The sequence below is a fragment of the Peromyscus californicus genome, unplaced genomic scaffold, assembly GCF_007827085.1.
Source record: "Peromyscus californicus insignis strain IS unplaced genomic scaffold, ASM782708v3 Scaffold_4__1_contigs__length_199733344, whole genome shotgun sequence".
Taxonomy (NCBI): Eukaryota; Metazoa; Chordata; class Mammalia; order Rodentia; family Cricetidae; genus Peromyscus; species Peromyscus californicus.
The window spans coordinates 188339649-188351771 of record NW_026294562.1 but is presented as its reverse complement, the minus strand read 5'-3'; the positions used below and the strand labels follow the sequence as shown (position 1 = coordinate 188351771).

Here is a 12123-nt window from a genome sequence, read left to right as displayed (position 1 = left end):
TATACTCTCACATAACTACCTTACTGCCACTTTGACTGACATTACATTTTGGGTCTCTTTTCTAAGTGTCATAATAAAGATAAATGTACCTACTTACATATAAACATCTGAACCTTGTAAGATCGGATATGCATAAAAACGGGGGGATTTGAATGTTTTTCTGAGTTGGTGTTCCCTGTTTTAGTGTAATTCATTATAAGACCATCCACATTCCTACACTCTTTGTGATTTCTTCTATCACTGTAGTTGAATAATAGTCCATTTTTGAATTAAAGCAAATCTGATAAGCATTTATTTGTTTATGGATATATAACTGGTCTTCATTTCCTTGTTATAATAAATAGAGCAACAATAAAAGTGGATTTGGATATATCTCTGTGAAAGTATATGGGGTTTTCTGGGTATAGGCCCACGAGAGGAATAATACTTCTTTTTTAGTTTTCTTAGGAGCCTCCAAACTGATTTCCATCATTGTACTATGAATTGGCCTCCAAACTATTGATTAATCCAGCACTGCAGTGATTCCAATCTAGATGTTAATAAAGGAAATTTACAGACTAATCTCCCTGATGAACATAGCTGAAAAATTTCTAAAACATGTTGACATGTAAAATTCAAGATATCATTAAAAACATTCATTTCCATTGATTATATATTTCACTAAGTGGTAAGGTAAGATGCTCTTTCTGAGAACTTGTTGAGGACTATTGCTACAAGCTTTGCAAACCAACCTGATTGTCTCCAGTGCAGCTAAACGCAGGATATTTGGGAAGTTATGGTTGAAGAACTTTTCTGGTACTGGTGCAGGCTAGGGCTGTTGTGAATGGACCAGCCATGGTTTCAGTTTTCTTTGCAATTAGACTGTAGGACCCTTAAGCTGTTTGTTAAAACTCTAAGCACTCAGGGTGCCCTAGAAAATGAGAGTGGGAAGAAAGCCACCTTTATTGAGAGCATTTTGCTAGCTCCATTGTACATCAGCAGGACAAAGGGAAGCATTCAAGGGGTAAGTTGTAAAGTGAGATATTCCTCTTACAATGGGATAAACTCATGTAGGCTGCAAATTAAACCAGCTGACAAAACTCCCAATTTATCATTTTGGTCAATTGTTAAAAGACAAGACACCAACTCCTTCACTTTCTGTACTGACATTGTGAGGGAGATGGTAGAGCAAACACCTGGATACAACCAAAAAAAACCAAATCATTTACATATTTAAAATAAGAATTAGAGATTTTATTCCTTATCCAGACCAAACTGAGTCTAGGAACCACAGAGTAACGATTTATAAGAACAAATGGTGCAAAACAGGGAAAACCCAGAGAAGTGAGGCAGCTGATGTTCACCAGCCACCAACTGTGATTATACAAAAGAGCTACACAGCCTTGTAAGATGGAGGAGAGAGTACAAAAAGACAGGAAGATAGACACCAGGGCCAGGATTCTCTGGGTGGCTTTGGACTCAAAGCAGATTCTACTGGAACCATGAGTGCTACGGATGTGTTGAATCTTCTGTTTGTGTCTGTACAGAATGACAATCATAGAGCCACTAGACCAGGCCATGAGCAAAGAAAAGAAGATTTCAGGGCACATCACCAGTGCTGAATAGAGTGAGTCATTAATTTCATCCCTCCCTTCAGTGGAACAGTATCCAAAATCTCGTTTTCTTGTCAGATTTTCACTATTCTTTTCAGTAAGTGGGTACACAAAGAAAATGACATTTATCGACAGGTGCAAAACCCAGAGGAGGGCAATGGAGCAGCCAACGTACTTTGAAGCTTTGACTTTTAGATCCTTACAGCAGCATTCCTTGTAACTGATTGTGATGACTTGGAAGACACTCAAGAGGCAGGTGGTGGCAATGGACATACTCCGGCCAACTCTTTGAATGTACAAAATTAATCTACATGCAGAATGATTTAAAAATTGCTTCAAACCAAAAGCTGCCACTGTGTTTGGCACTCCTGTAGAGAGAATGATCAAAGTGTTGGCTGCCATTAAGTGCATATGAATCAAATCTGTGGACTTTAATTTGCTTTCTCTATAGTGAACGCGAAAGTAGTATAGAAGAGAGAAATTTCCCAGAATTCCAGCTGTAGTTTGTGATAAGAAAATGATTTTGATGGTCATATTCCAGAAGTCCATTCTGTGATTGCATATGATTTTGTCTAGATAATGGCCACAGCCATTTCGCTGGTCAAAATTAATGAAAAGTATCAGTACTCCAAAGAGAAACAGAGGGACAAAATCAGAATGCTCCTTAGAACTCAGGAGTAACATCTCAGTCTAGACTTCATAACTAATATTTCTCAAAGTTAATGTCAGGAAAATTATTTACTTAAAATGTATACTACTCTAAGATGTCTCAAGACCTCAGCACACACAGGTGTAGAGGGGATGTGTCGCCATAATCACAGAATAGGCAGCATTATGAGTAATGATATCTGACCTACCTGTGAGAAGCAATGAAAAGTAAGAGTAAACACTATCAATCAAAATGTAACACAATAAAAATATACTGTTATTTTCTAGACTTGGTACAAAAAAAGACAATTTTAATAACCATAACCAAACAAAAAATCATCAATTCTTAAAGCATATCTTATCTAAAATTAAAAGTTGATTAATGAAAAGTTTGTAATATCATTAAGAATATATCTACAGCTATACATAAAAAAATTTGTTAAGAGCATAAAATGTATTCTCATTATGGGTCAAGTGAAATCTTTTATCTTATTAAGTTAAGAGCTAGCTCTTATGAAAAGTCACACACACACGTACAATCTCAGGTTATGTTTGTTAGAGCATTGTTGACATCCAATGGGATGAAATTCCACAAAATGCTCAACAGAACAATAATAGACAAAATAAGTCGGCAGAATTAACAAGGATATGATCACTATCAAAAGAATGATAGCTAATGGGGATATGTTTAGTGTCTCTATTGAAACTCTGTCTGGGAAAATCAGGCACCAGACAGAAGTCTAGAGTGGAAATGGAAGGAAACACAGTCAATTAAACAGTCCTTAAGTGCAGTAGGAGGAGACTCTCAGGATGCAATACTCTTCCTGCAGGAGAATGTGTCTGTAGCCCTCTTTAGTAGGGTGAGATCCCCTTGAAGAAATAGGCAGAAGCAGCTGTGAATCAGTACCAGGCTGAACCAAGAAGCCTCAGGAAGGGAGACATTGCTCCACTTACTAATTTGCTATGCAAAGACAGTTAGCCAGCCAATCAGCAGGACAATCAAGAATTGGGGGAAAATTACCAGTGAATCTTGAAATCTGAAGAAGTTAAAAGATGATGTGCAGAGATGAGCTGAGACCAGATAGTAGCAGTTTCCCTTTATCAATGCACTGGGACAGAGAATCTCCCAAGAAAATGAATGTATCAGAAAATTAAAAGTATTGTAGTAAGTGGTGTAATACAGTCTGAGAAGGATAAGTAGTGTACATTGTGTCTCAATGTTGTTTCTTAGCTTATCATTTTTAAAATACGTGATTATATGGTAATGACTGTGTCAAGGCCCCAAAAGTTTGTATGATGCCCATAAGAGGATTAAAAATAGCCTCTCTGAGAGGCCAGTGAAGATGAGAAAATACAATAATAACAGCATAGAAGAAGTGTGTCTGGACCACATATGCTGGATATGGGTGGACAGATGGGAGAAAAAGTGGGATTGGTTCAATCAAAACACTAAATAGGAAAAAGCCCAAAAGAAACCTGCTACTTTTATCTAATTAAAAATTAGTAACCAAAATACAAAGGATACTTAAAATGACAAATGATAAAGGAAAATATAGTTGACACCACAAAAGTTGTGTATAATTCCAGGTAAACCAAGCACCTCAAGAACTGGTAATGCCAGTGATGTCACTACAAACACTCAGGAAAACTGGTCACATCTGCTTATGGGAAACAAATACAAAAAACAACCTACTTAAATAAATTTCTTTTTATCAACAAAGTGGTGGTTATATTTCAATAATAGTCTTGAATACTTCAACCTGCAGAGGCCAACATTAACCCATTTACAGTTCTTGATCAATGGATCAATAGAGACACAGGAAAGAATTCTGCACACCAGAAGGTCCTTGAAATCTTACAGTATTTTTTTTTTTGTGCTTCATCTGTTGGGTTCCTTGTGATATTTCCCTTGTGACATTTCCGTGAGATATATGGACATAAGTTTTTTTTTCCTTATTTGAAAATGTACAATACTCAAAGAAAAAAGAAATTGAGTTTGGTTTAGGTTGTTGGAGGAATGGCAGCTTGTGTCTGCACATGACACTCACAGAATCACAGTTTTAGACTGATATTGCAACAAACATTTTCTAATTTCTGTCAACACTGATGTTCACTCATTCAGAAATAAGATCACTGAAAAGTTCACCAGAACAGTTTCACAAATATGTTCTTTGTTGATGTTTTTGCTTCTTCTGATGATGATCACACACATAGGAAATATGACATATTTTTTTTAATTTTTAACTTTTTCATTAATTCTTTCTGAGTTTCAGATCATTCACCCCAATTCTGTTCACCTCGTCATCCCTCCATTTTCATCCTTCACACCTGTAGAGCCCTGCCACAAAAGAAAACAAAACAAGCAAGGAAGCAAGAAAGCAGCCAAAAAAAAAACAAGAACAAACAAACAAACCCCCCTCGTAGCTTGTCCTTCTTCACTACCTCTCCAACACCTTTTCATTCATCCTGGAGGCATTGGCGACCTCAATGTGTCTTATATTATATCCTTTCATCCTATCAGCTTCACTAGCAAATATTCATTGCAATGAGTCACTGCTCTTGTTCAAGGTCTCTGGCTTCTTGTACAAAATCATGACTGGATTCTCACTGGAACTCCTCTGGGATACTGCATTGCTGCCGTGAGTCTTAGAGATCTTAGGAGTGTTGTTTCATAACCAGTCTTTTCAAAAGCTACAGCATGTCTTAAATGGGGTAGATTTTAGGGTGCATGAATTCATTGCCCAGGTTTGGCCCTGGTTGGTAACTGAGCTGGTCATTCTGTAACACTGTGGCCACCCACCTCAGGTGAGGCAGAGTCAAATCCCTTATGCCCATGCCTTCAGCATCACTTCCTCCTTGCCTCTGATGAGGAGTGAAGGACCCCTCTCTGGAGTGCATTGACCAACTGTGATATAGTTTAAGACACACAATATTTAACATAGTACAAATGAAACTCAACATTCCTGGAAGCTTTTTAAAGTTCTACATACCTGCAGTTGTGCTTACTGAGAGTCCAGGAACATTTCAGGGTAATTGATGCCAGTGCAACTACATTGTCAAATCTGGGAGGATGAAAAAAGTACAAGTATCTAAGGTGGAGTGTGGTCACAATGGTCACGTCCATTGATATCCTGTATTCTCACATGAAAATACTGTTTTTAAAATTTTTGTAGGTATAAGTGTATAATAGAAAATATAATTTATGTATATGTGGAAAACAGCAATGATAATTTATGATTCACTGCTATACTCTAAGTTTGACATTTTCCTTGATGTTTAAAACTGTATCATATACACAGTAACATTATTTCCACTGTCAGGAACTGAACTTAGAATCACAAAGAGCATGTGCCTCTTTAAAGACAAAAAATGCTTAGAGTCAGTATTGGGACTAGTCCATGACAAGTTTGGCACAAGCACAGTCTTCTCAGTCAATGCTAACAAAGCCATGTTGGAGGTCTCAAACCTGTTCCAGAATTCTATGCAGTTTGCATTCCTCATGTGATTGATTTTTGTTCACTATATTGATATTCGGTTGCATGTTTGGGCTTTAAAATGTTTTCATTTGAGGGAACTAAAGGTTGCTCAATGGTAAGGAAAAGTGGTGTCACTGTAAGGGTTCTGTGTTTGGGTCCCTGCACCCACATGGTGCCTTACGACTGCTTGTAACTCCATTTCCTTTGGGTTCTCTCATCATCTAGTGGCCTCTGTAGGCACTGCATTCTCAAAGAGCTCAGTTACATGCAGGCAAAAACACACATGTACACAAAATAAAGATAGACATATAAATCTTTTTAGAAATATCTTTTCACTTTCACATAAAGGTTTATGTCATAGGAAATGTCAAGTTCCAGTGCTTCTGAGCTTTGAGTAATGTGCAGTGTTCTCAGTACAGTTTGACCTCACAGGAAATTGTCCTAAGTACATCTTGATTTCAGAAGCACAAGATAGACATGTTTTTTATGATGTCACAAGATATAGATTTATTGTCATCACACTTGTAAAGGCTTTAGTAGGTAATACAGAGGAATTACTATCATGATTAATCTGTACAAAATATGACATGAAACACTAATTAACCTGTAATTAATATGTAATTAACAAATAATACCATGAGAAGAACAGTAATTTCCTAAACATTTCTTTTAAATGTGAGCATGCACTTGCTGATTTTTTGTGATCTTTTCATGATTGGGTATCACTATGTAGCTGTGGCTGTCCTCAGTCTCACTATGTAAATTCTGTTGGGCTCAAATTCACAGACATATGTCCCTTCCTCTGCCTCCCAAGCCCTGGGATGAAAGGTTTTCACCACATGTCTGGATTATTTGTTTATTCTTATATTCATGAATCTATTGTAATAAAATTGATAGTGCATTCAAAGAGAGGAGCAGCATGTGAGATAATAAAGTACAATCTGAATAATGTGAAACCTTAAATATTGGCCAGTGAGATATAGCATACTAAATGTTAGTGTCAATTTAGTTGACAGAACCCTGGAACATCACAAACAAGGGTCTGTCTTCCTTTAGCAGTAAGGATAAACAGTGAGTGAAGACATGCCATCAGGTCATGATTAAAAATAGAGTATGATGAAACCAGGGTCAATAACTCAAGATACACTTGGGACTGGCTGTCCTTGTCCGACACTCACAATGGACCTTCTCTTCCATTTTCCTTTTTCAAGTATAAGAGGTAAAGTCTTCAGCTCAGTAATTTTGACAATGGCCATTCAATACAGATTCAGTTATTGCTTCTATAACCAGATCATAAATTTAGTGTCACATATAAACTCCTCACTTCACAATCCTAGTAATTTCCTGCACTTCCTAGGCATGTGTGCTTTTTATATTTCCATTTTAATGTTTACTAGGAAATTTCCATTCTAATCTTTACATGAATCCAAGGTAATTCAGCTAAAATAATAATACTGAAAAGAGAGTATACATACACATCATGTTAGCTGAGGTGAATTAGCCCGTTGTCTTATTATCACAACCCTTCAGCACATTCACAGATGGGCTGCATTATCCTAGTGCTACCCAAAGTCACCCATGGTGAGGGACTTATATTACATTAAGAAAAAAATAGAGACATGGTTAGGAACACTTCAGTCTTTCTAATTCATCTTTTACTATGCAATTATTCTTATGCCTACTTTGTCTATTCCATGGATCTGTATCTATGCCCAATCTCTTACCAGACAGGAACACTTACTAAGGCCTTCCTTCTTTGATGACTTTCCCACTCAGAATGAAATACAAGGCACTCACCTCGCTTCTTGTCTCTGCAGGATAGTGGGTTCATTGGGCAGATCTAGTCCCATTAATAAGCATCACTGTGGGAGAGTTATAATAAGGTGGATGTAGAGTTCTGTGACTCTGTGACCTCACCTCCCTCCAGAACTGCAATTTTCATTTCAACTGTGGTGGCAATGACAGTGACAGAGCTGGCTTTGGGAGACTAGATCATTTATGAAAGAGTTCTGGTTGTTAATTAGAAAAGACCATTTAGAGATCCTAGTGATTTTATCCAAAGGGGTAAGGTGTATTGAAGAGGCACTGAGTTTTCATGAGCCTTGAAGGCTGACCAGGGCACCTGGGGAAGGAGCTACAAACTTTGAGTTCAGATTCATGAGAAAACTAGAGAAGTCTCTGTGTCTCTTTGGATTCCGCACTTCACTGACTTCTTCCAACACAAACCAACATAGTTAACTTTTAGAATATTTATATGACGTATTACTCAAAACATTTGAGTGTTCTATACATGCATATATTTTTATTCAAGTCTAAAAATGATTATCTCCTTCCAGTTCCTTTTTTATCCACACATCACAATTCCTTTCCATTTTCATGTGTTCCTTAACACAAGGGAAAAAAGACTCAAAAATTAAAAATCAGCAAGTCTACTTAGTGACAGTATTATGTGTCTAGTAGAGTGGTATCTATGAAATCAAGAGTAGTCTCTAAAAGTTAAAAATCTGACACATCCTCCTTCAGAAACCATCTGTGACCATTAGCTCTTCAGTTAAGAGTCGGACTTCCTGAACACCTCCACTCTACTGGGATTTTTGTTGATTAATCTCTACAGGTTTTGTGCATGGGGTCCTAACAAGTAAATTAACATGTGTAAGAGCTTTGTTCTGTCTGGACAAAACCAGTTTCCTCATAATCATCTATCTCCAGAAAGCCTTTAACCTGCTTTCTGCCTCTTCTTTCATGATGATCCTTAATTCTTTGGAGGAAGAGGTTTTATATAGATGTCCTATTTTTAGCTGGACACTACAACATATCTTATTCACAGTACCATGCATAATATGTGTCAATCCCCACAGACTGTAAAAAGAAGCTTCTCTAATTAGGGTTGTGAAGTATACTGATCGATTATCATAACGATAAGAGTTTAGTGGCCAGTTTATTACTATGTCCTTTAAGATAAATAATAGTGTTAGGTTCTTCCCTCATGATGAGCCAGTCTGACTCTATCTTAATATTGGTGGTCATCTTGTTTCAATGTCAAAATACATCAAAATACATTCATTTCTGTTTACTGTAAAACCCAACTCTCTGGTTTCTAAAATTTAACTTGTTCCATACCCTGAATTTATCTTGACCTCCATCCTTTCCCAATCCACAAGATGTTCCGCCAGTGAATCTTAAACTGTTATCTGCTCATATATTTTGCATTCAAGATTTCTGTGTTGCCATATGCCTCAGGCAATGGCAAGATTATGATTTTCCCATATAAAAGAAGTCTAGAAATTTGTATTATGACTGTTCTCCTAAGCCCCACATTAGGGGACACAGCTGCTGGACCAGCTTTGCTGTGCACAGAAGTAAAACTTGCTTAACTGGATCAAAATTATGGCTGGGCAGTGGTGGTGCTTGCCCTTAATCCCAGCAATTGGGAGGCAGAGTGAGATGGATGTCTTTGAGTTTGAAGCCAGTCTTGTCTTCCTAGGGAGTCCCAGGACAGCCAAAGCTACAGAGAGAAACCTTGTCATGAAAATCCTAACCAATAAAAGCAACAACATTAACAAAATTCAGGCTAATATCATTACACTGATGGTCTTTGTATTTTTTCAGTGGATTTAACACTGGGTCTAAGTACTCCATAGCCACATATTCTTGTCCTAGATAATACCCCAAAGCACAGGTTCCATCATGGGAAGTGGACCTTGAGTTCTTTATGAAATTATTAGTTACTCCCATGATGTTCATGACTCTATTGCACCAGGCTTGTTGATGTTAATGTTACGGTGGTAGATTCCATGGTGTTTTCATGGAACTAGATTACCACCTCCAAAATGTGCTGACAATTCCAGTTGTTTCTCTCAGTATTTCCTCCCTTCCTCACAACTCCACCCACTGCCATCCCACACACAAAATCTCATCTATTTCCCTTTCCCATGGAGATCCTTGTGTCCACATTAATCTTATTGTGTTACTTAGCCTCTCTGGGTCTGTGAAAGGTAGCATGATTTTTTTTTTAACTTTACAATTAATATCCTTGTATAAGTGAGTAATACCATGGCATTCTTTCTGGGTCATGGTTACTTCACTCAGGATGATTTTTTTTCAAGTTCAGGTTTTTCATATTGCCTGTAAATTCCACGATGTCACTGCTTTTAACAGCAGAGTAATACTCCATTGTGTAAATGTACAACATTTTCTTTATCCATTCTTTGGTTGGGTGACATCTGGGTTGTTTCCAGTTTCTGGCTACTATGAATGAATCTGATAGGAACATAGTTGAGCAAGTGTCTTTCTGATAGGATGGGATATCTTTGGGTATATGGCCAGGAGTGTTGTGGTCTTGAGATAGACAGATTCCAAATTTTCCACAAAGTCAACATATTTATTTTAATAGTGGCTGTACAAGTTTGAACTCCCACCAGCAGTGGAAGAGTGCTTCCTTGATCTACATCCTCACCAGCATGAGATGTCACTTGTGTTATTGATCTTAACCATTGTGACATATGTAAGATAGAGTTCAGGAGTCATTTTGAATTGCATTTCACTAATTGCAAAGGATGTTAAACATTTCTTTAAGTGCTGCTCAGCCATTTCAGATTCTTCTGTTGAGAATTCCATTTAGACCTCTACCCAATTTTTAATTGAATTTTTTAGTTTGTTGATGTTTAATTTCTTGATTTCTTTATGTATTTTGGGTATCAGTGATCTGTGAGATGGAGAATTGGGGAAAACCTTTTCCCATTCTGTGGGCTGACTTTTTGTCCTATTGACAGTGTCCTCTGCATTACAAATACTCAGTTTCATGAAAATTTATTAATTGTCTAACCTAGTGCATGAGCTTTGAGTTCTGTTTAGGAAGTTGACACCTGTGCCACAGAGTTCAAGGCTATCCTCGTGTTCTGTAGCAAGTTTATGCAAGATGATTGATATGGACCTATTTGTATTTTGCTGCAAACAGACATCCAGGTAGATGAGCATAATTTGTTGAAGATGCTTTCTTTTTCCATTTTATAGTTCTGGATTTTTCAATCATGAATCAGTGGTCCCTAACTGTGTGGATATATGTCTGGATCTTTGATTCAATGCCATTGATCAATATTTCTGTTTTTTTGTGCAAACACCATGAAGTTTTTAATTAATAGGCTATGTAGTAGAACTTTATTTCAGGGTTGGTGAAACCTCCAGGATTTCTTTTATTTCAAAGGCAATTTTTACCTATCCTGGGTTTTTTAAGTTTTCCACATCAATATGTGTAGCACAAATCTTAAAATTTCTTATTAATAAAAACAAACCTGGAGCCAGGTATTGGGTTGAAAACTGGAAGATCAGAGAAACAGAGCAAGCCACAACTACCTCACCTCACCAATTCCTCAACTGATCCTGTTTCCATAGACTAGAAGCCTTTGAGTCCTCATCCAAATGGATCTCAGCTGAACTGTGCTGCTCAAAGCCTAAAACCTTAACCAGATCTAGTTCCTCGTTTTCATGCCTTCTATACATTTCTACATTCTGCCATATCTTCCTGGGATTAAAGGCATGTGTCGCCATGCCTGACTATTACCAGTGTGGCTATGAACTCAAAGAGATCCAGATGGATCTCTGCCTCCAGAATGCTGGGATTAAAGGTGTGTGTGCCACAATTTTCTGACCTCTGTATCCAGTGGCTGTTCTGTTCTCTGACCTCAGATGAGTTTATTAGGGTGCACAATATTTTGGGGAACACAATATCACCACAAATATTAATACTAGTCTTTCATGCTTGCAAAGAATTGTGTTAGAATTTTGATGGTGATTACATTGAAACTGTAGATTTCTTTTAGTAATGTGGCCATTTTTACTATATTAATCTTCCTGATCCATGAACACGGGAAATCTTTCAGTCTTCTGACATATTCGTCAATTTCCATCTTCAAAGTCTCAAAGTTTCTATCATAAAAGTCTTTCACTTGCTTGGGTAGACTTACTCAAATATATTTTAGATTATTTGTGTCTATTGTGAAGGGTGTTTTTTCCCAGATTTCTCTCAGACCATTGGTCATGCATCTGTAGTTCCTATTCACTTTCCCATTTCCAGAAATCCCTCAGTTTGTATTTTTCATTGCTTCAATTTTGATTTTTATGTCTTGAACAGTTTCCTTGGCCTGGTTGTTTTTTTTCTTTACTTTCTTAGCATTAATTTAGGGAATTATTGATTTCCTCCAATTTTTTGTTTCTGTTTTCCTGGGTTTCTTTAAGGAATCTTTTCATTTCCTCTTTAAGAAACTCTATTATCCTCTTAAAGTTGTTTTTAATGTAGTTTTCTTGTGCTTCAGATACATTAGAATATTCATGTGTTGCTACCATAGGATAGTTGGACTCTGGTGGTACCTGCATGTTGTCATTGTGTTTTTACACTGGCATTTATGCAT

General features: G+C 37.1%; 1 protein-coding gene across 1 annotated transcript; it reads right to left on the bottom strand.

The window, feature by feature from the left end:
- Positions 1-1130: 1130 nt before the first annotated feature.
- Positions 1131-2150, bottom strand: LOC128124229 (vomeronasal type-1 receptor 4-like). Its single transcript, XM_052760410.1, has one exon. It carries the CDS (start codon positions 2139-2141, stop codon positions 1131-1133), a length of 1011 nt encoding a protein of 336 aa, XP_052616370.1. The 5' UTR covers positions 2142-2150.
- Positions 2151-12123: the final 9973 nt, after the last annotated feature.